This window comes from Salvia hispanica, chromosome 2, assembly GCF_029641045.1.
Source record: "Salvia hispanica isolate PSC_SH4W2 chromosome 2, Shi_PSC_v1, whole genome shotgun sequence".
Classification (NCBI taxonomy): domain Eukaryota; kingdom Viridiplantae; phylum Streptophyta; class Magnoliopsida; order Lamiales; family Lamiaceae; genus Salvia; species Salvia hispanica.
The window spans coordinates 32,680,637-32,707,879 of NC_142693.1; the positions used below are offsets into that span (position 1 = coordinate 32,680,637).

At 35.8% G+C, this 27,243-nt stretch overlaps 4 protein-coding genes across 4 annotated transcripts; 1 reads left to right on the forward strand and 3 right to left on the reverse strand.

The window, feature by feature from the left end:
- Nucleotides 1-19: 19 nt before the first annotated feature.
- Nucleotides 20-4,956, forward strand: LOC125192958 (uncharacterized). Its single transcript, XM_089063837.1, has 10 exons — nt 20-165; nt 713-761; nt 880-968; nt 1,059-1,115; nt 1,258-1,320; nt 1,469-1,534; nt 2,165-2,251; nt 3,377-3,470; nt 3,568-4,076; nt 4,660-4,956. Exons 1-9 carry the CDS (start codon nt 61-63, stop codon nt 4,035-4,037), a joined length of 1,080 nt encoding a protein of 359 aa, XP_088919963.1. The 5' UTR covers nt 20-60; the 3' UTR covers nt 4,038-4,076; nt 4,660-4,956.
- Nucleotides 4,957-13,868: 8,912 nt separating this feature from the next.
- On the reverse strand, nt 13,869-14,736 carry LOC125192968 (transcription repressor OFP7-like). Its single transcript, XM_048090656.2, has one exon. It carries the CDS (start codon nt 14,734-14,736, stop codon nt 13,948-13,950), a length of 789 nt encoding a protein of 262 aa, XP_047946613.2. The 3' UTR covers nt 13,869-13,947.
- Nucleotides 14,737-18,004: 3,268 nt separating this feature from the next.
- LOC125202082 (uncharacterized) lies at nt 18,005-20,187 on the reverse strand. The gene is made up of 5 exons (XM_048100406.2): nt 19,953-20,187; nt 19,411-19,589; nt 18,889-18,963; nt 18,607-18,658; nt 18,005-18,426 (listed from the first exon to the last, which is right to left on the reverse strand). The coding sequence occupies exons 1-5, from the start codon at nt 20,101-20,103 to the stop codon at nt 18,329-18,331; spliced, it is 555 nt and encodes a 184-aa protein (XP_047956363.1). The 5' UTR covers nt 20,104-20,187; the 3' UTR covers nt 18,005-18,328.
- A 1,124-nt stretch (nt 20,188-21,311) lies between these two features.
- Nucleotides 21,312-23,574, reverse strand: LOC125201684 (uncharacterized). Its single transcript, XM_089064430.1, has 6 exons — nt 23,250-23,574; nt 22,765-22,936; nt 22,585-22,665; nt 22,056-22,127; nt 21,761-21,812; nt 21,312-21,584 (listed from the first exon to the last, which is right to left on the reverse strand). Exons 1-6 carry the CDS (start codon nt 23,393-23,395, stop codon nt 21,469-21,471), a joined length of 639 nt encoding a protein of 212 aa, XP_088920556.1. The 5' UTR covers nt 23,396-23,574; the 3' UTR covers nt 21,312-21,468.
- Between the last annotated feature and the right edge of the window lie 3,669 nt (nt 23,575-27,243).

Consider the following 27,243-nt stretch of genomic DNA (forward strand, 5'->3'; position numbering starts at 1 on the left):
AAAAATAATTAGATATAAACCTCTCTAAAAGCTTCACATTTGCTGCTAGTGGAAGTGTAGATGACGACCAGAATAGCGCCGGGCGTCGGAGCAAATCTTCTCGGCCAGCACTCCGCCGAGCGCAACCAAGACGCCACCGTATACGTCGGCAATCTCGAAAATAAGGTGCTGTTTACTTGTTACCTCATTTTCCTGTGCTATCAATTTGACCTAGGGTTTTAGTCTGTTTGCTTAGTTTTAAGCTGGCTTAAGAGTTCTGTGGTTACGAGGGAACTCAAACGAGTAAAGTAAAGCTCCATTAGCTGGTACATCTAGTAATGATGTTAATGGAGTTTGGTGCATTTAGTTATTGATACTGCAATGTTGGAAAATGTTTTCGATGTCAGATTTAAGGAATTTTTTTGAAGGATTCTTGGTAACGGCCTTGAAGTTCTAATGACTTGGGTGGTTATAGTTTACTACGAAATAGGTTTTGCATTTTAGATCCAAGGTCGCTTATGTTCATTCTGCATTGCTTTATACATCCTTGGTTTTAGAATTCTGAGTGGCTGTTTTGTATTTGTGTCCAACTACTCATCGTATTTTGTTTATTCCAAGAGTTTAGCCTTATGCTGCCAGTTTTATAGTGTGCACCAAGCCACCAACCAACATATGATGTATGTTTCCCTTGGTATCTGAAGACTTATGGTTTATCTTTTATGTGGACATACAGGCAGGTGAAGAGCTATTATGGGAGCTGTTTGTGCAAGCAGGTCCAGTTGGTACGTCTCTGCTTTTTTTATAGACCTTATTCTGTAAACCTAAGTAACTTTGTAGATTTTGTTGCTTCGCTACGCACTCTTTCCTTTATATTTATCTTTCTGTTTTTGCTTGTTCCAGTTAATGTATATGTGCCCAAGGACAGGGTTACAAGTGCTCATCAAGGCTATGGATTTGTGGAGTTTAGAAGTGAAGAAGATGCCGATTATGTAATCTTTTTCACTTCCAACATTATCATTACCACAATTTTCATTTCCTTATCTCATTTCATGTGTTTTGATCATCAATTCCTTTTGCAGGCAATCAAAGTTCTTAATATGATTAAGTTGTTTGGAAAACCTATTCGAGTAAATAAGGTATGTTCTATGCATTTATGTTTTCGTTCAGCCAATTGCATTTCTTCCACTGTTCTATTTGGTTATGACATATCTTACTGGGTTTATATAACAATTGCTGGTTTATAAGAGCCTGATTGCATGGTCGTTATTTGGGCTGTAGGCTTCACAAGATAAGAAAAGTGTCGATGTTGGAGCTAACCTGTTTATCGGAAACCTTGATCCTGTAAGAATTATTTTACTTTCTCTGTCAATCGCTCTATGTTCTATAAAAGTATTTATTTAAACTGGTGTAATGTTCTAGACATATTTATTTGAGGTGAATATCTTTCAGATTTTGGTTGATCCACAGCTGAATGGTTTTATATATGCAGGATGTTGATGAAAAGCTTCTTTATGACACTTTCAGTGCTTTTGGTGTTATTGTTGCAAATCCAAAGGTTTGGCCTCTGTCATCTCTTGGACTTATCCATTTATTCTTGTTGTTTTTGTATGCTCTCTGTGAAGAATTGGAATATATGTTTTTGTACTATAAGACAATGAAACAGTATAAGTCTGCTGGGCACTTTCTCTCTACAATGGCCTATCGTGACCTGGGGTGCATACTTTTCCTTGAGAAATGGGGATAGTTACACTTCTATGTGCCATTGAGATATATCTTTCCTTAATGCTAGTTGCTACCATTCTAGATTTCATGGTCCCTGCCTCTTTATTTATTGTTGAAGTTTATTTGTTAGTTAATAGTAGTAATTTCTTTCCTTTTCATTTTTGTATTACCATTTGCAGTAATTATTTTTTCCTCTTCTTCATTGTTTACTTGTTCATAAATATTAAATACTGATGTTCATAAACCTCCTACTGCCTCAGGTTGAATATTTCACTGATTAAAAGTCCATCTGTAGTTAGGATTAATATCTGTGTGTTCTTGCCCATTACCCTTCATTAATCTTTTGTTTTTGCCATGTTTAATGCCTCATGATGAATGAGATCATCTTTTTCCAAGTGTCATCTGTGAGAGTGTATTTTGGCTTTCATTTGCTGCTTGTTTTAAGTTTTAGTCCCATTTGCAGATAATGAGAGATCCTGAAACTGGAAATTCTCGCGGTTTTGGTTTTATTAGCTATGATTCATTTGAGGCATCTGATGCCTCTATTGAGGTAATATTTTCTGTCTAATCCTGTGCTTGTGCTGCCTGTGTATATTGGGGTGGGGGGGAGAACTATATCTATATATATAACATAGCACCTTTACCAAATATAGAAGCCCCTCTGAAATTTTATGTGAAATATTAAACATTATAATAATTGAAGTTTTAAACAATTATTCACAATTATTCATTATCAATGGTTAATCTAATTAAAAAAGGGATATTGGCATCTAATATCATAAAACTTTCAAAAAGTTGGGTTTTTCCCACGAATTTCAAAATTGGCAAATAATATCACGAACTTTACCCCGGGTTTGTTTTTTCCCACGAATGAAAAAATTCCCACAAATAATATTATGATACAGTTTTTTTCATAATTTCTCGACAACAATTTTGAGAGCTTCAAGTTTTTCAATCTTTGAAGATAGTTTTTCTTGAAGTACACCCTCCAAAATTGTTCTTCAATCTATTAAAATAACATGATTTTTTTTTCATTCGTGGGAAAAAACAAACCCAGGGTAAAGTTCGCGATATTATTTGCCAATTTTAAAGTTCGTGGGAAAAACCCAACTTTTTGAAAGTTTCATGATATTAGATGCCAATATCCCTTAAAAAAATTAAGTGAATGAACATAACAGATTAGGTATTTCAGAATAGATTTTGGTTATGCATTTTGTTTAACAAATTATATTTCCATATGATTTTGTAAATATTTTATAAAATTTGTGGAAATCTTTGCAATATATATTTGTCAGTATTGTTTCTAATATATTTTTTTTAAGTATTAGTATTATTATAACATGTTAGCATCCTAAATTAATAGCTTGAACCTTGAGGGTCATCATCATGCTGTGGTGTGTCTGTCTTCAGTCTTGTGTGATGCCAGTCAGCCAGTGTTTAATGTTAGTTAAACACTGATTTTGTGGTCTCACAATAGATTCTTTGACGTATTGGTGCTATGAAAATGATTGATTCTCTCCTAGGAGGATGGGGTATATGCTTGTACTTGAATTAAGTTATTCTCCGACTGATAATTTATAGATAATTGGGAAGTTCAAAACAAAATGTTTCTTCTCTGTTTCAAATGGCTCATATATTTGCAAATTTGAATATCCTAATATTCTTCATCCCACAGACGATGAATGGGCAGTATCTCTGCAATCGTCAGATAACAGTGTCGTATGCGTACAAGAAAGATACGAAAGGAGAGCGCCATGGCACCCCTGCAGGTGAGTTCTGCTTAAGACTTTGAAGGTCCTAGTTCTTGCCACTAAAGCCTAATAGTCATTCATTACTGAAGCAGTTTTGCCCCATTACAAATTGCAGAAAGAGTTCTTGCTGCTAGTAATCCTACTACCATAAGAAGTCGGCCCCACACCATGTTTGCAAGTGGACCTCCAACAATACCTCAGCAAAACGGTGGTGTCAGCGCCCCAGTCGCACCAAGGCCCTTCACAAACGGCCCTGTTCCTCCCCCTCCGATCCCAGCACTCAGTGTGCCACCCCCACAGAACATGTATCAGCCTATGCAGATGCAAGCGCCATCTTGGCAGGGTCAGCCCCCGCAACCTGGTCACACTGGCATTCCTCCACCAATGCAGCAGTTCAGAAGCATGCCGCCACCACCTCCACAAATGGCCCCAGCTCCTATGAGACCTCCACCGCCTCCATCTGGAATGGCTGCTCCACCTGGTTGGCGACCACCACCGCCCCCTCAGCATCTCGTGGGTGGAACCCATCCCATGCAGCATATGTCCATGCCTCCACCTCAGCATATGCATATGCCGCCGCAGTAAATTTGACACTCGAGTTGTCGTATGCCTCTTTAGAAATTGGTACTGTTCTAACCTGCTTCTCATTATGACATGTTCAAGTAGTTGCACAATATATTCTTGTTTAACTTCTTTTGCTGATGATTATACAGTTAGAAGTTCGTATATGCTTTCACCTTCAATTTTGAAATAACTTAGTTTATTATGATATCTGGATTTGCAAAATAAATGCTTTATCTTTAAGCTTGGTCTGTTAGTGAAGCATGCATGCATATGCTACGATCATGATACTCTTGCATCAAGATCTACTTTTCAGTCTCTCTCTCTCTCTCTCTCTCTCTCTCTCTCTCTCTCACACACACACAGCATTATTGTCATTGTCTTGTCTAGCTCCTTGAAACTAAATTCTTTCCCCAACAACCAATAAAGCTTATCCATTCAACAATTAGTAGTTACTATATGTTTGTCTCCTCCACATCAACTACTATTCATCTAGGATTTACCAGTACTGTCTTTGTTTCCTTCCCAGTTTTTTCTATTTCTCTATGCTAAATTATGCATTTTGTTTATCTGCACTTCTCTTTTGTGATCCTTTTCTTTTTCTTTTTATACACTAATAGAATTTATACGCATGTGAATTTTTCAGTTGTGTCCTTTCTGATGGATTTATGTTGTGGCCAAGTTACTACAACTATTCATCAATCACTTTACTTTCAAGAAAGACAGGTTAAAGTGACATTACTGAAGCTCATATTTTAGGAATTTGGAAATACTTGTCCTTTTCTTTTTAAGTCCTAATTACTAGTACTAAATATTTTCTCTTATTGTAAGTTGTTATTAAGAGAGGTTCATTTAGACATTTCCACACTTCTTGCTTATGCATAGTATATGGCTCCGTTCGGTTTCCACTTTTGTTCATGATTAGAGGTTGTGTTTATTTTTATCTCTTATTCGGTTGCCATTTTTCTCAAAATCTTGACATGTGACAATGTATCTTGGCATATTGTCTGGTGCTAAGATTACAATGTATCTCACGATTATCTATCAGACCACACTCCTATAACTAATTTAATCCAGGATAAAGTCTATTATGGCTTATGTTATATAGTAATGGAAGTGCAATAGTTGATGTCTATAAGTAGCAACCACAAATATTTTTGGCTGTATTATTAAATTATTCCTGTTCATTGAGTAGTAGAAACAGTGCCCTAAAGTCAGAAATTAGATTGAATACTATGTGAGAGATACTGAGAGATTGCATATGTAAATGGATAGATCTGGGAAAGAGGATAAAGAGGTAAAAGAATCTCTGATAGCGTGAGAAAAGAAGCGTTCTGTTAAGTCTTTTCCATTTGTAGCAAACTGAATTTTCATCAATATTGAAGATAGCAAACAAAGTGAAAATCTAATTTAAAAAGAAGAGAAAGTATACATATGTGAGGTAATCAGAATCTGCATCTCGACTTCTCATCTTCAATAGTTCCAAATTTGAGAAACGTCCACACTCATACTGTTGTCTTAACATAGTTTATGTACAAATTATGCACTCTATGTGAGACTTGTCAGCTTTCAAACATCAACCAAAGCCCATAATTAAATAAATGGCAAGTTCACAAAAAAGGAACTTGTGAGTCCAACACTGTAATTAGTGGCGTTGCAAGGCAGAGGCGGTGTGATAGTAGTTGCGAACAATGAATACGACGACGGAAAATGAAAGTGAACAAGGATGGAGTGGAGCTTCGACAGCTCCGAATACCAAATTTAATGGAATTTTCAGTCTCGATGGATCGATGGTAGGATCGGTCGAACCACTGACCCCATCTGGAAATGCCATTAAATTCAATGTAGACAGTGTTATAATATCAAATAGTATAATAGAACAAAACAAAAGGACCAGGGAATCATTTCATAAAGCTTCAACGATAGCAAGAATCGGAATGATCACATAGCTAATTAATCTCAAGAAAATGAGACTGATACTATAGTTGAATGATGATTGTGTAATTCATTGTCGTTGACTGATATTAGGTCAAAATAAGTACTAGCTACTACTATGTTTTAGACATAGAAGAAAGAAAGGAATAAGATTATCAACACAAGAAACATCAACGATGGTATAGCACATTGCCTTGAAGTTTGTTTAGAACAGTAGGTTAAATAGAACGAAATAAAAAAGAGTAATGTATTTGGCCATATTATGGCTAATCATAAATATTTATGAGAATGTGCACAAGAATTTATATGTAAATGTAATTAGTATATTATTTCAAATTCAATATTTATATGTCTAAAAAAGTAATTTGTTTTATATGGTTCGATGAAATTTGAACTCTTTACTTTTTTATTCTTGGTCTCAAAAGTTGGTATACATAGTCAACCTGATGTTACACAAATAGTACTATTGTAGTGACAAATAGGCAACAAAAAAGATTATGGTAATAATGAAAATGATTTCCATAACATGTGCAGTGGTTGATTATCATTCAAAGGACATAAAAAGAGGTTGACGATCAAATCTTAACCAAAGCTAGGTTTGATATAAAAAAGAATATTGTACGTCGATTAAATAGATAGTATCGATATTTAGTTTTGAAATAATACTATCACTTATAATACGTTTTGATTTATAAGACTTGGTCTTTCCTCTCAAACACTCCTAAGAGTATGCAATGTAACTTTCCAATAATATTGAGAATTACTACTATCTTCGTTTCTTGTCAAGTGAATCGTTTTTTTATCCAGCAAAAGGTTTAACAAAGTGTTTGGTTAGATATATGGAATAATAAAATATGAAAAAGAATAAAGTAGGAGTATGACATATATAAATTAAAGTAAGAAACATATTTTTGCAAAAAAGTAAAATAACTCAATTATGTTTGAACATTTTAAAGAGAAATACTACGATTATGGAAAGATGATTTTGCATAATTGAGTCGGTGTGACATCCATGCATGGTAGGTGTCTATTTCATTCAAATCGACTCTTTTCCATCGCATTTTTTATTGAGTAATGATAAACAACCAAATTTTGTACAACCAAAATAAAGTAATATTAATATTTAATGTATTAATTATATATTAAAATTATAAATATAGTAAGTGGATAAGTTAAAAAGACTTATTAGCATTTAACCTCATTTTTATTTTTATATTTGAATTTTTTTTCTATTATTTTTAAATTTTGAATTAAAGTATGCACTAAATAAAATTAATGGTTCCAAAAAATTAAAAAAAATATACATAAATCATAAATATATGACCATAATATTATACACTTTCCATGTACTATATATGCATCCATATATTTTAATAAAATGCATAAATAAACCTATTTTTATACAAATAAACTAGTTTTTGGTTGTACAAAATTTGGTCACATAGATTTGTTGTTTTTTATTTCCTTACCAAAAATTTAGGCACGTCTTCAGAAGGAGAGACATTACTTCTCAAATCGGTGGTCAGATCTAAATCAGTTGATTGCACACCAATTTTCTCGATTTTGCAAACGCTAATCCATCTTTCACGTACAAACGCTAATCCATCTTTTCCTAAATCTTGTGATCAAATTTTTGCTAATCCATCTTGTTGTAAACTAAAGAAAATTTTGTATAGAGGTAACTGGTTCACGAATTGTCAATTTTGATTTGGAGTCAATGGATATATTAGAATTATAACCAATTCGGTGGGCAAGAATCCCTCGTTGTGCACAGCTGGGCCAATACATGCACATACAACATATTATTCTATAATAAAATATATTAATATTATAATTTTAAATTAAAATAATGGGATGGGTGTAACAGCATCCCCTGGTATGCTATCAGCCAAAGCATGGTGAAGAAAATGGTTCGCCCTCTATTACTTCCACCTTTGTCATTTTCATTTGCCCCCTTAATTAATTGTTTACTTTCACTTTTTTTTTATCATAAGCCTCATATTGCACTAATCCATTTCATTCACATTTTATTATATCAGGAATATAAAAGTAGGATTCATATTACACTAATTTTTTCAATTTAATTTTCTTTACATTTCTTAGAACTCGTACCGGAGCCAAAATGGATAATTATTGGGAGACGTAGGGAGTACTATTTTAGTGTCTTTGATTTCCCATTTTTTTAACTCTATGATTTTTTTAGTGTCTTCGATTTCCCATTTTTTTTAACTCTATGATTTTTTTAGTTGCATCACAATTAGACGATTAACCTAGTGTTCCAATATTTTTAGAGCCTAAATCGGGCAACTAAGACCAATAGAATGGATTTGGTTCAACTCATAAGACATGAATACAATTTGAAAATGGAACCGTCACTTATATTGATCCAATCGACAATTTTAATTTAACCATGCACTACAAAAAGGAAGAATATGGGCATGTTGCAGGCAAGGTTAGACAAATAATATGAGTTAAATAAAAACATTAAAGAAACAATACATTAACAGATTAACTAAATACCCCAAAATTCATTTTATACTACCAATATATATATATATATATATATATATATATATATATATATGGTTTTGATCTATGAAGACTAGATTTAAATACAGAAACGCAGAACAAGATCATACGTAGGGCATTTTTAGGTCATAGTTAGTCTGTTTTTATGTCATGCTAACAAAGCATGACTTAAAATGATCTTAACATGACATAAACCCGAATCTTATAATATGACCTAAAACTACTTAATTATGACCTTCCGTATTTTAGGTGAATTATTGACCATTAGATCATCTAATCATATGGCCCAGATTTGGGCTGCATTTCTGGATTTAAATGCATACTTATTTTGATCATCTCCCTATATATATATATAGAGAGAGAGAGAGTCCCATTATCCACAAATCCACTCTTAAAGACCAAACCACCGAACCCTACCAAATTAGGGCTTTTAGATCTAGTTTTTTATGGATAAGATACATAAATTAATAAATTATTTTCGCCTTCATCACGAGCCTATTTTAATTCATCCGATGGTAAATAAGTCATACTAACATGCTACGAAGATTTCTCTTCGTTCCAGAATATATTACTTCATTCTAGTAGGTTTTTACTTCATTCCAGTAAGTTTTTACTTCATTCCAGTAGGTTTTTACTTCATTCCAGTACGTAAATGTGGTTTCGCCGTCGCGTGCCGTTCTTTCTCTCTACAATATCTATCACCAACGCCATGGCGCTAATATGGTTTAATAAACACATGGAATAATGTAATAAATTATTGGAATGAAGTATGTGTGGAAGCATTTGAAGTCCTACGAGAATGAAGTAAAAATCTTATCCAATGAAGTAATAACGTTTCTGAATGAAGTAATAAACTCACTTGAATAAATTGCATTTTTAAATGTTAATCAAGCAAAAACCCACGTCAATGAATTTGAATGAAGCATATGTTGAATCATTTCAAAACCTATTGGAAGTAAGTAAAAACATGTTGTAGTTTCAAGGTATTACGTACAGAATGAAGTAATAAACCTATATAATGAAATAAAATGGGCTTGTAATGAAGCCGAAAAATTTTTCACAGCAGCACATCTCATCAAAAAAACTAGATCTAATGGCTCAGATTTGGTCTCTAGTTCGGTCTTTAAAATTGGTTCGACATTGATCACAACTCTCTATATATATATATAGAGTAGTGATATGGGGAAAGTGCCCCTTAAGTATATAACTAGAGAATAAATCACAGCCACAAGATCAAGAAAATCAAGGGCTAGTTTTAACACATGAGATTTTCAAATTTGAAGGAGAAATCAGTTCACTCTATCACAGATTTACTTCACTATACAAGACGGGGGTATAATGGACATTTCACTAATAAAATTAGGGTTAACAATTGAATTAATTTCTCATTTGCAGAATTCATCTCCCGCCATCACTGCTCTTCCCGTTGCCTCCATCCATCGTCGCCGTCGCTTCCATCCACCGTCGCCGTCGCTTCCATCCATCGTCGCCATCGCTTCCATCCATTGTCGCTGCAATCGCTGTCGCCTCCATCCATAGTCGAACAATGAATCGAAATGAGAAAGATTTTTCAAAATGTAAGTTGTTCTACTAGTTTCTGATTTAGATTTCTCATTCTTATTTAGATTTAGTTTTGAGAATTCTGCAAATTCAAACGTCGAGAGTTTTTAATAAGTGAGATATGCAGTAGTTTATTATGGAATCCAAATTGAATAGAATAGACGTTAGCTTACAGTTAATTACTACAGTTAACTACTTCTATGTTTTCTGTAGGTTTTGATCGACAGAAAAAAAAGAAAAACAACAACCGTAGACTCTGATCGTGAGTAACAACTACCTGCTTTGTTTTTCATTTAGTGAAGTATTACATTATTAGAGTGAAGTGTTTGTGATCTATGCTTATTCTGCTCTATTTTTTCATTGGTTTGAAGTAAAACAGTGCTAAAGTGAAGTGTCTGTCATCTATGCTTGTAGTGCTTTGTTTTTCCAATTCAATGAAGTAAAACATGCTTACAGTGAAGTATTCCAGTGTTAGAGTGAAGTGTCTGTCATCTATGCTTGTAGTGCTTTGTTTTTCCATTTCAGTGAAGTAAAACATACCTACAGTGAAGTATTCCAGTGTTATAGTGAAGTGTCTGTGATCTATGCTTGTAGTGCTTTGTTTTTCCATTTCAGTGAAGTAAAACATGGTTAGAGTGAAGTATTCCAGTGTTAGAGTGAAGTGTCTGTGATCTATGCTTGTAGTGCTTTGTTTTTCCATTTCAGTGAAGTAAACATGGTTAGAGTGAAGTATTCCAGTGTTAGAGTGAAGTGTCTGTGATCTATGCTTGTAGTGCTTTGTTTTTCCATTTCAGTGAAGTAAAACAGTGTTAGAGTGAAGTATTCCAGTGTTAGAGTGAAGTGTCTGTGATCTATGGTTGTAGTGCTTTGTTTTTCCATTTCAGTGAAATAAAACATGGTTAGAGTGAAGTATTTCAGTGTTAGAGTGAAGTGTCTGTGATCTATTCTTGTAGTGCTTTGTTTTTCCAATTCAGTGAAGTAAAACATGTTTAGAGTGAAGTATTCCAGTGTTAGAGTGAAGTGTCTGTCATCTATTCATGTAGTGCTTTGTTTTTCCATTTCAGTGAAGTAAAACAATGTTAGAGTGAAGTATTCCAGTGTTAGAGTGAAGTGTCTATCATCTATGCTTGTAGTGCTTTGTTTTTCCATTTCAGTGAAGTAAAACAGTGTTAGAGTGAAGTGTCTGTGATCTATGCTTGTAGTGCTTTGTTTTTCCATTTCAGTGAAGTAAAACAGTGTTAGAGTGAAGTATTACAGTGTTAGAGTGAAGTGTCTGTGATCTATGCTTGTAGTGCTTTGTTCTTCCATTTCAGTGAAGTAAAAAATGGTTAGAGTGAAGTATTTCAGTGTTAGAGTGAAGTGTCTATCATCTATGCTTGTAGTGCTTTGTTTTTCCATTTCAGTGAAGTAAAACATGGTTAGAGTGAAGTATTCCAGTGTTAGAGTGAAGTGTCTGTGATCTATGCTTGTAGTGCTTTGTTTTTCCATTTCAGTGAAGTAAAACATGGTTAGAGTGAAGTATTCCAGTGTTAGAGTGAAGTGTCTGTGATCTATGCTTGTAGTGCTTTGTTTTTCCAATTCAGTGAAGTAAAACATGGTTAGAGTGAAGTATTCCAGTGTTAGAGTGAAGTGTCTGTGATCTATGCATGAATTAATAGTAAACAAATAACAATGCTACTAATATGAAGGCTTCGAATTCTTGTTATGATATGATGATTGTATGTATAGCTGATTGTTAGTATAATAATACTTGTATATGAAATACTATGGTGCTTCTATATACAAATGTATTCTTAACAAAGGTGAAAATTTTAGTAATCATTGCTAATGTTATCTTTCTTCTATTGATTTCAGTAACACTGCACCATATATAGATTCAAGAAGCTGCATTGCACCTTAGAGTGAAGTATATGATGACTGTTACTATGGCGAGCGGGAACACGATTGAAAATGTATTGCCTAAAAGAAGCAGCAAGTGAATACTCCAAAGGCTAAGAACAAAGTATTGCAGCTCATTAATATTGTCGGAAACAGACCATGAGTCATTGAATAACTTGGCGACAACATCAAAGCATTATCAAGAATGTAGCAACAACATGGAGATAAATGTGGAAAAATGATTGTAAACTTCAAGCGTTCATGACCATTTGTATGAAACTAGTTCATAATATGTGTCATTTAGTACAATATAAAGCTTATCCGTTTCAATTAAATTCAATATTATGTTGACTATTAATTTACTTCACTGCATAGCATATTTGCTTCACTATAGAGCAGTTTTACATCACTGTACACAACAGTTACTACACTATATAGTATTTCAACTTCACTGCAAGTATATGTTCACAATAAATGAACCAAAACATGTAATTGAAATAAAAATCACTCAAAAGTGTACTAAAAATGAGTCATAAGTGCTCTACAAAGTGAACTATTTATGTCCAAATCCTCACTGCCTATGTTTTGCCTTCTCATTCCCCTTTTTGCAATTCCCCAATCAATGCTCTCTTTTGTGTGGAAGACAGGACAACACCTTCTGCAAGAAGATGCTTCTTACCTGGGACAGAAGGGCAACAACAAATGTCAAATGGTGACCATGATTATCCTTACCCGTAAAAGGAGCAAATATCATACAGTAGCTACATATTAAAACCTTCATATAAGTACACTATAAAGCAACTTTAATTAACTATAAGTAATATAAACTTCACTATAAAGCATGCAAAATATATTTCATTATAAGCATATACTAGTTCACTATATACTCAATATACTTCACTTTATGAAATATTCACAATAAATCACTGTTTGTATAAAAAGGCAATGTTATACTTCATTGTTTGTTATATATACTTCACTATATGAAATATACACATCAGTGTAAACATTAAATCACTAGTGTATAAAAAACCAAAGTTATACTTCACTCTATGAAATATTTACATCACTATAAATGATAAATACTTCACTCCAACGTAATATAAGTAGTTTTAGAGCTAATCATGTTGTGCAATTCACAAAACGCGTACACTTCCATTTAAAGCATATATACCTCACTCTGACATCTTTTTTCGCATCATACACACACTAATCATGCTATAAGAACAAACACATAGACTTCATCTTCATCACTTTAACTGATAATAATTGATAATTACCTTTAGATTCTTCTTCTTCTTCTTCTTCTTCTTCTTCTTCTTCTCCTCCTCCTCCTGATGAAGGGGAATCTGAATCAGAATAATCTGCCAACGATGGTTACGGAATTGAATCCATGCGATCAGAAATTCAAATGTCGTTGATCAATCTCGCTGGAGAAATGAATCAGAAAGAAATCGAGCTACAGTATTGAATCGTGGCTGACCAATCGCGATGAGGAATGAATCGAGATGAATAAATCAGGAATCGTTGAATTGTGATGGAGAAAATTCGTAAATCATGACTGATCAATTCACAAATTTGGACGATTCACGATGAACAAATCAGAAATCTGGATGATTCAGGAAAAACGCGATTTGATTAGGAAGATCAAATAAGAAATCTGGACGGAAGATGGACAATTTTGAATCTATGGAAGAAATCATAAGCTGAATTTGGTTCAGATTGTACAAATCGCTACACACAATTCACGTTAATCTTATGAGTTCCGAAAATGCCCTTGGGCTTTTATTTTGAGAAAAATCTGAAAGATTATTTAATCCATAGGATTAATTTGGAGTAATAAGATATGTGGCTGAGATTTAGTCTCTAGTTATACACTTAAAATTAGTTAGACCTTGATCACTCCTCTATATATATATATATATATATATATATATATATATATATATAATATATCTAAAATATCTTACATTAGCCGTAGAGAGTGATAGCGACATACAACCCGTAAAACAGAATTACAAATTCAAATAATCTAAAACGACGAAGCCACTCGCGACACCCGCCGCCGGCGCCGGTAATTCCCCATCGGAGGCGGCGCAAACATCTCCGCCCAAATCTCCGAGAAAGCCTCGACGATAACCCCATGGTAACTCCTCGAATTCAAGGACAGGAAGCACTGCAGCAGCTGCTCCAAATCCTTCTTCTCATACATCTGCTTCTCCACGATCATATCCATCATCGACCTCCTGAAATCCCCCAGCGGATCCTCCGATTTCTTCACGATCGCGAAGCTCTCCTTCACCTTCCCCTCCACCGTGCACGGAATCAGCTTCTTCAGCATCGACAGCCGCGCCGGCGCCGGCGGAGGCGAATTCCCCTCCGCCGCCGCTCGATTCGACGATCGAGATGATCTCCTGCTCCGGCGGCGGGGAATTCTATGCGATTCTCCGATTGGGGAGGAGGATAGCGGAGATGAGGAAACTAGGGTTTCGATTTCCTCGGTGCTGAACCAGCCGCTGTCGGCGGAGGAAGTGCTGAGGCGGAGGCGGCTGGGGACGTATCGTTTCTTCTTCTTCGAGCGGCGGCGGATCTTCTCCGGCGGTGGCGGCGCGGGGATTTCAGCGACGACGTGCCATTTTTCTTCTTTTTGCCAATTGAATTGCGGCGAGTGGTTATTGGCAGCGTGAGGTTGGGGGACATCGGAGGAGTGTGAGAGTGAAGGGACGGGATCTGTTGGGAGATCGGAAGGATGTTTGGAGAGGCAGGATTGCAGAGTGGTGGCGATGGCTCTGCAAATTCTGAGCTTGAAATGCTTCGCCATTGCTTTTTTAAGCTGTGTAAAAGGCTTTATATATACAAGAGGGAGAGGGAATTCATTGTCTTTTTGTAACTACTATTTTCTGTTTTCTACTTTTATCTTATTTGGTGGAGTAACATTTCATGGACATGTGTCGGTCACCCATTGGCTGACGGATTTGCATGCATCCGCGCGGAATGGAACGTGCTAAGGGTAGTCTCGTGCTTAGTGGCTAAGCACGCGGCAAACGTGCTTAGAGTAGCCACTAAGTACGCTGTTATTGATGCTTTGATAATCTAAAGGTACAAAGGAACGGCAGATTGTTTCTTTCGTCATATCATATATACAAACGTAGAAACAATGTAAAAACTATGTATACATCAATTGATAAAACTTTATTATATAAACACGTAGAACAATTTCTTATTATATGGGTCGTTCGGCTACCATGTATACTTATGACTTAAGGGCATGTCTAATCTTATATCTTGTTCGGATGTCTTTCTAAAAAAAAGCTTGGCTCGTGATACTATATCTTGGTTCGTGAAAACAATATCAAGATTACGTTGTATCTCATGATTATTTATCTCAGCTCTATTTCATAAAACTATTTTAGTCATAAACAAATATCGATTTTAGTTTATCACATCAGTGTTATATCTCATTGTTAATTTGTGAACCGAGCACCACTACTAGACGTAGAGAACGAAAGAAAGAGTAGGCAAATTTAGGAGAAAAGGACCTTCCAAAAAATTTAATCATTAGTATTGTAAAAACGTAGAAGAATTCTTTCTATTTATATTAATGAAACAAAGAGTTGGTAAATTGAAGAGAAAAGGAATCTTCGCCGTATGTATTATGGTTTTGACAAATGTAGACAAGAATTAAAGCTTCCATGCTTCTATTTCCATATAATCATTTTGTATTATGTGATGCAATATAAAAATGAGTCATTCACATCGTAAAAGAATAACAGACCTCATAAGAGGACACGTCTATCTGAACTTACATAGACGAGATATGATGATCATTACTAAGTCGATCGAACAACAAGAAATATGGAGTAGTATAATGTCAAGTATAGTACTTATTAAAAAACTACTATTCATAAATTACAATAAATGTAATTGTGGCTAAGTTCACTATTCAAATTTCGGCAAAACTCTAATGCACGTACGTTGGCATTGATTGGTTTGAAAATTTGATGTGAACTATTGAGTGAACGTAGATATGTACACACTTACCTTCATAATTTTACAAATTCAAACTACAAAATGACTTCAAGTTTAAACTTCGGACTATAATTTAAGGATAACCCTAAAAATTACGCTATAACATGCATGCTCGTATTTGACTAAGTAGGGAGGCGAACTCATGTGCAAACGTTCGTACGGTGAAGACAGATCCAATATTAACATTTTTATATGTTAGCACGATGCATCCGTTCGCACGGATTTTGTTCATTACAAGTTGTCCATGGGCCACATTTTGCCGTCTCCAATATTTTAAATTGTTGATTAGTCAATTTTATGTATGTCCCAACAACAATACTAGTACTACTATTTATATATTCTTCAATTTGATTTTGGAACAATGTTGTTTTTGTACCTTTTCACTATATTGGTAAAGAGTTAATGTATGCAGATAGATTTACTCTCTTTTTTGTTGGTTATTATAAATGCTAACCACATAGAATCTTACGATTCGAAATCATGTTCAAACATTTCAATCCGGAGTTACCGTATTCACTATGTATCAAAATAAGTTAAACTAACCCAAGGGGAGTGGTCGAGTGGCATGAGACTCGTCCATCCTTAACCAAATGGTCCTTTGAGTATGAAGTAGCTTTAAATCCTTGGGCCAATTATCTCACCCATTGAAGTCAGTAGTCAATCACTGGGCCTGGCGATAGATACCCTTGGTAATTAAAAAAAAAAAGTTTAACTAAAAGTAATTTTGAACTAATCAAAATTTATATATTGATTAAAAAAATAACCAAACATCTTATATATTGTCTTTCCTTTTTGCTCTCTTTTCTATATATGTGGATTAAAATTAAGTCTAACCATTTACACATTTGTAGAAGCAACATTGAATGCTTCCATTACCTGTAAACAGTCTCCTGTTTGGTGCAATAACATGAAAATTTGACTTTTGCTTCTGTTTTTCATTTAATTAGGTCCATTTTTAGGAACTTAGGTTTATATACTTGTCTTATCTCATCAATTAAATATGCTTGAAAGTACATATTGTGTATGTTCTGATAATTACAAGAAATTGAAATTCTTCATATCTTATTATTCAAATTAGTTGCAAGTAAATGATATGAAATGGTTAAGTGACTAACAACTACCTAAACTAACAAAGCCAAATGATATATTGATGAAATCTAAATTAAGAGAAACTTCTTCTAAGTCATGACATGCATTGTTGAGGAGATAATGTTATTGCATTTGATATATTGGTGAGGAAAAGCTCGAAATGACGAGTTGCAGCTAGACAAGACTAAAAATGAACCGGAACTCTTATTCGCGGACGGACTAAAATGGAAAAATGGGACTCCTATTCGCGGACGGAGGGAGTAGTTGAGGTGAAACTTTTGGGCTCGGAGTCTTAGAAAGGAATGTTGAGTGCGTTAAATAAATAGATAAAAAAAAGTAAGAGAAAGAATAAAGTAGAAAGTGAATAAAGTAAGAGAGAGTAAAGTAAGAGAAAGAAAAAAGTTATTACGAAATGACTCAACTATGAGAGAATTTTCCGAAATGAAAAAATGACTAAACTATGAGGGAACGGAAGGAGTACTAGTTTTATAATATAAGTTGAGTAGAATAATTTAGTGGAATGTTGGACTACGTAATATGTATAGTAAGAGTTACCTGAAACTCCAATTGCAGACGGATAATAATGAAAAATCGAGACACCTAATCGTGTATACTAAGGGATACTATTATTGTATCGATATGGGTCTATTCAGTGTCCTGATTTTGTCAAGAAAATTCTTATAAACACAAAATATAGTTTTAAAATTTACACATTGTAACTTGTTATATCAAGTCAGGCAAATCAAACAATACATAAATAAAAACTCATCCATGTATCGATATAGTTGGATTTGTGTAACAAAGTGAAGTGGAGTATTAGTGCCGATTCTTGATAAACTATCCCATTAAATATAATTCAAAAGATTTTCCCAAAAAAAAGGACAAAAGTTTACATATAACGCAACAAAAATATGTGAGAAACTGCTAAATTAAAAGTCAAATTACGAGTATAGTGGTGAATGGATATGAGCTACTACTACTAAAATATTTCAAATTAATTGCAAGTATATAGTGTGAAATAGTTGAGTAACAACTAACTAAACTAACCCATATCATACTACTTATCAATTAAGAAGCTGCAAACAGTCGAAATTGATCAATACGGATAAAAGGAAAGATCAAGAGAGCTTCAATGAAGTAGCTAGAGCTTTTCATAACTGTATATGTATATGATTTTCATTCTTCATCAGCATAGCTTCACAAAAACATAGCATCCTTCCGGAAATCTTGCTCAAACTCACATTTTCCTGTCCATTATCGATCTCCATTCTATTCCCCGCCAAATGCCTCAAATTCTATCTCCTTAGCCGCCTATTCATCCAAATATTAAACCAAATAAAAAGTGCACACAGGGCACATCTCAGCATTTGAACTAGTCGGAATTCAGTCCCTTCTGTCAAACAAAAGAAGCTGTGAGTAGCCAAACAACCAACTTGCTATTTCAACATGCAGCTTACACTAAACTATACAACAAGACTATACTAAAGTTGATGCTTCATGCTTTTCGCATAGGAAACAAAGAAACAAGAATCATAATGATATATAGTGTAAACTGAAGCGAAGAGGAACATACCAGTCAGCCAAAAACGGAAGTCATATATTGCGTAGGCAGTTTGGATCAGCAGCTGCAAACAAGGATTAGAAGGAAAGCAAATGCATAAGCAAAAAAACATTTTTCTTTGTAGTGATACTGAAACAAGTTAGAGGGGTGAAATGCTATCAAACGAATGACTGCATTTCAGTAGATATTTGAACACTCGTGCACTAAGACTTGTATACCGGCATAGATCATGAATTGTATATGCGCGTAACAATGAGTTAGAGGAGAAAAGTAAACTCATAGAGACGAACTTACATAAGATAACGGCATATTTTCAAATATCAAGTAGTACAAGGTTCCTTTAATGCACTGGAGCAGATTCACCTCTTTCTGCAGAGTAAATTGAAACATGGAACATAGTTAACTTTTGCCAAATTGTCTTGAAATAGCAGGAAAGAATCAGATCAAAGTTGAACTAGTAGATATATATATATAACTGGAATCACAGGGAATTATACAACAGTTTTAGAAACTGGAGTTCTAGAATTTGTATGAATGAGACAAAACCAAGGCACATCCTCACACAGCACATACAATTCAATTCAATGCAGTTTCATATGCAAGAAAGAAAATCATTGGACAGAAGTAGTTCTTCTCAAAGTAAAAGAAACAGCAGCATAAGACAAAGAAACTTACAAAAGCATGTAAAAAAGCAAAGATACTTCTATTAGCAGATAATCAGATTAGTAGCACTATAACAGTTAGAACTAATTCGATTCAAATATATCCATCTCGAAGAAATATGTCATATAGTGAACAAAAGCAAAACCAGCCGACCTTATGTGCACGATTAAATAGCAGGATCTGTCCGAGGACCTCAGCAACTTCTTTTCCTGGCTGAACCATTACAGGTGAATGTGGAACAAGATTATATACCTGGGATTCACACATAACCTTAGGACACTTGAACTTTCGGAAATCATCGATGAGTCTCCAAAATCGAAGAACGCAGGTACCTGTAGCCACATATGTAGGTGTTGTTGAGGATGAAATGATGATATTTAAACAATACAATGAACCAATTGGAAAGTGAGCAGAACATAAGAAGCACAAATTGGGTAAAACAGAGTCACATTAAAGTTATCACAACAGCACGCTTCAAGTAGCTCAATCATATACTATGATTTCTTCATCTAGATTCTTGATTAAGAAACACATAAAACCTAATTCAATTCCTCCCACATTTAACTCAACTGCGTATCTTATTTTAGAAACTAAAACCCTAAAATTAAAAATTCCAATTTCTTCAATTCAAGTAAGTTGAAGCAGAAAAAAAGGAAGGAGGAAAGAAACGAAGCGAGAGAGAGGGAGAGACTTGCCGCAAAGCCAATGGCCACAGTTAGTCCGGCAAGGAAAGTGGAAGTCATTAAAGCAGAGGTCGCAGCGCGAATGTTCCCGCGGCTTATCCTTGGTATATTGTAAGCCCAAATTCTTGCGTTTTCTGAACCAACCCAGGCCCAGCATCGTCATCTTCTCTTCTCTTCCGTTTCAACAATTTCTCAGGCTGATAATTTGTGAATATTTCCCATTTTGCGATCATGATTTTTTCAGTATATATGTATTGATGATCATATATTCTGCCATGGCAGAAGCAGAACGCGGGTGATCATTTCTGTTGAAGTACCAAAATACCCTTCCGTATAAATTCCTTACTGTACGAAAATACCCCTACTCTATTTTGTTTATTCTCTCTACTAAGATCGTAGAATAAATACGCCACTACCTCTTAAAATAAGAGCATACACTTATTTATAGCCAATTATTTGTACATGTTGACGAATAATAAGTTGTCATGTGGCAAAAAAAAAAATTAAAAAAGACTGCTAGCAATATGTTGTACACTATACAGCAATTTTTCTTGGACAGCAATATCCAACACGCTAGAAAACAATATTTCTTGGACAACAATATTCAACACGCTGAAAACCAGACTGGTTCCAAAACCTATACAATTGTCTTTTCTGTTGCTTGAACTATTTACACATTTTTATGGGCAACATTCAAATTTTTTATTACGTGTAACAGCTCTCTTTGTGGTATGGAAATATCACTATCAAACATAAATAATGGGAAAATAAAAATGGAGGAAGTTTCGGTTTTAGCTCCCGTGTCTCAATTAATTACTACTAGTACTGATGTTTTCCACTTGTAGGAAATTGCTAATTAGGCTTATATACTTAGCTCCCCCATCTAAAGGTTGTCTCATTAATTTCATTATTGAATAAATTGAAAAAAAAATATAATGTTGAATATTAAAGGTTGTTTTTTTTATTCAAATTGTGTTTTATCTACTCTTATTTTGATTAATTTCATACTCCACTTATGTCTTAATAATTCACATGATTTAGTCCTAAAAATGATAAGTGTTAAGATACTTGTGATTTTTACAGGGGCCTAGAACTTTGCTATGGCTTTTTTTTTCAGTCACAACAATAACGACACCAATAAGAGCATATTGGCGTTAAACCGTTAAATTATAAATTAAATTACAAGTACAAAGTGTGAAATGGAAACTAACTAAACTAGCCCATGATCACATCTATATGCATATGTTTTTCATCCTTCATTAGCATAGCACACCATTTCACAAAAACATGGTTCGACCAATCATATTCTATTGCATTTTATAAATTGATGAGATCTAAATTGCGAGTAAGTAGTAACTTAAAATTCATGCATTATCTGAGAAGATAAGGCTATTGCATTTGATATATTGATGAAACCAGTGAATAATAGTAAGGTCCAAATGATGAGTTGCAGCCAGACAAAGAAAATCACTATCCACACCAAGCATTTGAATTTTCACAAAAACACATTTTCCTACAACGGAATCCATTATCGATCTCCATTCCATTCAGGCAAGCGATCCCGCAACCATCGCCTATTCATCCAAATAGTAAGTAGAGACAGAGCACATCTCACCATGTAAACTAGTCGGAATTCAATCCCTTCTGTCAAACAAATTAAGCTGTGAGTAGCCAAACAACCAACTTGCTCTTTCAACATGTAGCTTACACTAAACTATACAAGAGTCGAATAAAGTTGATGCTTCATCCTTTTCGCATAGGAAACAAAGAAACAAGAACCATAATACGATCGGTCTAAACTGAATCAAAGAGGAGCATACCATTTGGCCACAAACGGAGGTCATATATTGTGTAGACAATGGGCATCAGCAGCTGCAAACAAGGATTAGAAGGAAAGTAAATGTAGTAGCAACAGGATCAAAAAACATTTACTACTTTTTAGTGATACACTGATACTGTAAGAAGTTAGAGGGGCGACACACTATCAAAATTTGCAGAGAGGTATTTGAACAGTATTTTATACCACGCACTAACACTGATATACCAGCATAGATCATGAATCGTAAATGTGCGTGACAATGAGTCAGAGAAGTATGCTCATGGAAATGAACTTACAGTAATAAACCGTATTGTGCTAATTATAGTATCCATCACTACTTCCATGCGATCAATCAGATCTCCATATTTCTGCCGAATAAATTGAACCCAGAAATTAGTTAAACTGTTGCCAAAAAATTGTATTGAAATAGCAGGAAAGAGGCATATCAAAATTCACTTCATGGAGGCCTTGATTATGAATGATTGAAAACCAAGCCACATGCTCATACACCACATTAACATACAACTCATTTTCATATGCAAGAGAGAAATCCATTGGACAGAAAGAGACACTGGCATAAGACAAGTAAACTTCCGAAAGCACGTAAAATGGCAATGAGACTTGTATTAGCAGATAACAGATTAGATTATGTATAACAGTTAGCAATGAAATTTTCATTCAATCAGGATAACATGTCAAGGCATGGCATACAGTCAAGAATTCTCTCGTCTTCCCTATTCCCCCATTCTCTGAAAAAGCAGCATATGTCAATATTTAATAAGCAAAAGAACTTGAAATAACTATAGCTTCAGCAAAAGAACATACCGTGAAGAAGCTAACCCCAACCTTGCGTTGGCGATCATATTGCTTCATCCCTCCGAGTAACTCACCAGCTTCTCTTCTCAGCTGAATCAGTACAGGTGAATGGGGAACAAGATTATATATCAATGGTTGAAACTTGAAACAATTAAAGTAGCAGCAAAAGAACAAGCTAAACCACCTGACCTCGTTTTCACGATTATATTGCTCGATCTCCCCGAGGATTTCACCAACCTCTTCTCTTCCTGGCTGAATCATTACAGGCGTATAGGGAACAAGATTATATATCCAGGATTGACACATAGGGCACTTGCACAGTTGGAAATTTGCCATGAACTTCGAAAATCGAACAAGGCAGCTGCCTGTAATCAATAAGTAGGTGTTGTTGAGGATGAAATTATGACATTTAAGCAATACAATAAACCAATTGCAAAGGAATGTGCAAAACAGAGTCTCACTAAAGCTATCACAACATCATGCTTTTCAAGTTTTCCTGATCAAACATATCCAATGTAACAATATGCATATCATTTCCTCCCACATTCAACTGCTTAACCTTTTTATAGACAAAGGAAACAACCAAAACCCTAAAATTTTGAAATCACAACTTCTTCATTTAAAGTTGAAATTGAAAACCAAAAGAGTTAAAAAAGGAATGCAGAGAGAGAAACATGCCGCAAAACCAATGGTCGCAGTTAGTGCGGCATGGAACGTGGAAGTCATCGAAGCAAATTGGGCAGCAGTCATCTTCCGGCGGCCTATCCTTCCTGTATCCTCCTCCGCCCAAATTCTTGCCCTTTCTGAACCAACTCAGCATCTTTGTCTCTTCCGTGTGATCAATTTCTTATATTTGTCGATTGTAAATTCTCATTTATTGATCACGATTCACGATGCTATTTTCTGTGTATACGTTCAGCAGTCCCACTCTCACCGCCATGACAGAACGAGCTGAAGCTTATGTGGATGTACGAAAATACCCCTCGCCTTTCCACATTAACTCATTTCGTACATAAGTCTTGGAAATTACATATACCAGAGATAATGTTTAATTTTACTTTTGAATTACATATACGAAAATGCCCCTACGCATTACTCACATTAATATAGGCCGATGGGGCCGAAATATATTTCATCATATTTTACAGGAATAGAGTCATTTTACTACTCCCTCCGTCCGAACTAAATTGATACAAAATTATTGGATATGAAGATTAGAAAATTGTGTTCAATAAGTTAAATTAAAGTAAAATAAAATAGGAAAGAGAATAAAATAGGAGAGATATAAAGAGAATAAAATAGATGATGAAATAAAGTAAGAGTGATTGGATATTTTGTTTTTGGTCAAAAAGGGAAATGACTCAACTTTGTTTGGACGTTCCAAAAAGGAATACGACTCAACTTAGTTGGGACCGATGGAGTAGTATTTTGGTACTTTTCATATCAGTGAAATCATTTCTCTTTTTAGTAAAATTCGGCGCATTTCTTTTCACTTACTTTAATCTCTCTTACTACTTTATACTTTCTTCATCTCTTTACCTTTTTCCTTTCCTACTTTATTCTTCATTTACTTAACTTATCTAACACAAATTTTTTTAATCTTCGTGTCGGAAATAAATATCTTTACTGCTATAGAACGGAGGGAGTATAATTGGTAATTATATACTAAGATTCACTTATAAATGAAATAATTTTAAAAAACACTGTATTTAACATACAATGCTACCAGCCTTATTTTTAAATTTTATTTTGTAATTATTAATTAATTTATAAAATTACAACTAGCAAAATTATTTCATTAAAATCATGAAATGAAATGTGTCTGTATTTATAGAGTATAAAAATTACAAATACCAATAAATAGCATTAATAAAATTCTTGAAAATTACATTTACCAAAAATTATGAAATTTAAATTTCTAAATTATTTTAGACTTAAATAATAAATAAATTGTTTATTATATAATTAGAGGTGTGTGGTTTGAAGTTTGAACTGGACCGACAATTAACTATCAGTTTGAAATGAAAGTGACCTACAAGAATCAACCATTAGAGCATCTCCAATGGTCGGCTAGCGACCGGCTAGCCGATTCTTGGCGCTGGCCGATCGGCTAGCCGAACCATTGGAGGCGGCCAGCCGGAAATCGGCGAGCGGGTCGGCGTGGGCTGGCCGATCGTTCGGCGCTGGCCGATCGGTTGGCCGCCATTGTGGCGGCCCGATCGGCCAGCGCCTAATTTTGTTTTTTTTTAAAAAAAAAAAAAACCTATATAAACGCGATTTTAGTTTCATTTTCATTTGCACCACTTGTTTTAACGAGTTTTCTCTCTCTCTAACTTTCTGTAGAAGAGCATCATCGAGCGATGGATCACAACAACGAGTCCAGTCCAGCGACGAGTGGATCTCAGACTCCCACGGTACCTGTGGGATCTGGATGGGGCCAGATGGGCGGGCAGATGGGCCCGGGGTTTAACGTCCCTTGAGGGCAGTTGATGGGGATGATGGCCGGTGCGCCGGGGGGGATGCAGGGGGGGAACTAGGGGGGTATGACGTGGGGGATGCCGGGCGGGGGGCAGGGGAGCGGCGGGCAATCAACGCCGGGGTGGGGAGGTATGCCCCAGATGCAGCAGCAGATGCTGCAGCAGATGATGGGGATGATGTGGCAGGGAGGGATGCAGGGGGGATGCAGCACGGTATGCAGGGGTCACCGGGAGGGGACACGGTATATCGTCCCTCGCTTGATTTTTTGACGGCTTCGTGTCACACGAAGACCCCAGTGGAGACGCAGTTCACTGGCGATGACCTTCTGTCATTGCATGATATGAGGATCGATCTCGGGGATCCGGATACTCCCGTTCCAGCGAGGCAGGCCGCGCCGAAGAAGAAAACGAAGGGGAAGGCCAAGGCGGTCGGTGAGTCGTCGCAGCCCGCTGTTGACGATACCCCCGCCCGGAGGAAGTGGACGGAGGATGAGTACGCCGGGGTGGCCAGGGGGTGGTTGGAGGTGTGCGACGATCCGCTGGTTGCGAACAACCAGCGGGTCATCAACATGTGGGCGAAGATCAGAGCTGCCTATAGGAGGCACTGCCCGCACGGGAAGGACTTCAGCGGGGAGGAGGTCCGGAAGGGGTGGGAGCGCATCAGGGCCGCGGTGGGCCGTTTTTCGTCGTTGTACGCCAACGCCCTCCGCCAGCTCAGTAGTGGGCAGAATGAGGACGCCCGGAGGATAGCCGAGAGTCAGTTCCTCGTGGAGGGGAAGTATAAGGAGTTCAACTTCTGGGAGTGCTTTTTGTTGCTGAAGGACTCCGAGAAGTTCCAGGCGGGGTGCGACGCTGGGTGGCCGAAGAAGCAGAGGCTGAACTATTTCGGCGACTACAGCGGCAGCAGCGGCGGATCCCACGACCTCCCCCCGGATGCTGAGGAGTTTCCATCCCCTCCTTCATTTGCTGGTCGCCCTCGCCCGGTTGGACAGAAGCGGGCGCAACGGGTTGCGAGGGGAGGATCCCCCCTATCGCCCCGGGAGGTCCAGTCCTCCGCCCTCCCACCCGCCCCACCCGAGTACACTCTCCATTCGCGTAACCATACGCGGGATCAGATGTACACGGTCTTCCAAGAATGGAGGACCGCCACTGACCCCACGGAGAAGATGCTTCTTCACTCGATGCTCGAGAGCATGCGGGTTGATTTGGAAATCGCGAGGGCACGACTAGCGGGTTCCGACGTGGGCTCAGATACCACGGGTGGCGGCAGCGGCGGCGGCGACGGCGAGGACGGCGGCGACAGCGACGAGGAGTAGAGAGTGGCGGGGCTCGTGTGTGGAAACCCTTTTTTTAATATAAAATCATGTATATTTTTTTAAAATCTTTATACTTTTTTTTAATGAAATGAATTAATTTTCTCGTATATGTGTCGTAAATTTAATTCCGTAATTTAATCGTAATTTTAATTCCGTAAATGTAGTATTTTTTGAATTATTTTTTGCGGCTGGCCTATGGCTGACCTAAATCTGATGTTGCAGGTGTATTTTTAGTGCTGCTGACGTGGCAGGGAGGGAGAATGACTGGCCTATTGCTGGCCTATTTAGCATTGGAGATGCTCTTAGACCATGTTTATCGGTCATTTATGATCGACCTCCATGTCACCAAGTAATTAAAAAAAAGAAAATTATATAAAATAAAGTCTCAATCTCTCTCCTTGGCCATGGTTTCATGGAATGCAACCACAGACCGGTGGTTGCTCCATCTCATTTCACAATACAGCCAATAAGATTGTGCCACAATCTCATTTGTTGCTAAATATATTTTTCAAAATTTGTATATCTTTAATATATTATATTAAAAAATTATAAAAATTATATTAAAATTCATAATTTTTAATTCTCTATAAATAGAGACCACATTTGATATAGTTTTTCAAAAAAAAAAAAATCTCATCTTTTCTCCTTGTATAATTATTTTTATTTCAATGTCTAATTTTCCTCTTCTGTTGGTTCATCAAGGTATTACTACAATTTTTATAATTTATATTTTTTATAATGTTTAGTTTTTTTATTTATTGTGTTTTTTATTAATAAATTTAGTTTTTTTATTTATTATGTTTTTTATTAATAAATTTATTCTGCAATGATAAAAATTTCATGTAATAATATTATTATTAAAAGGTAATATAAAA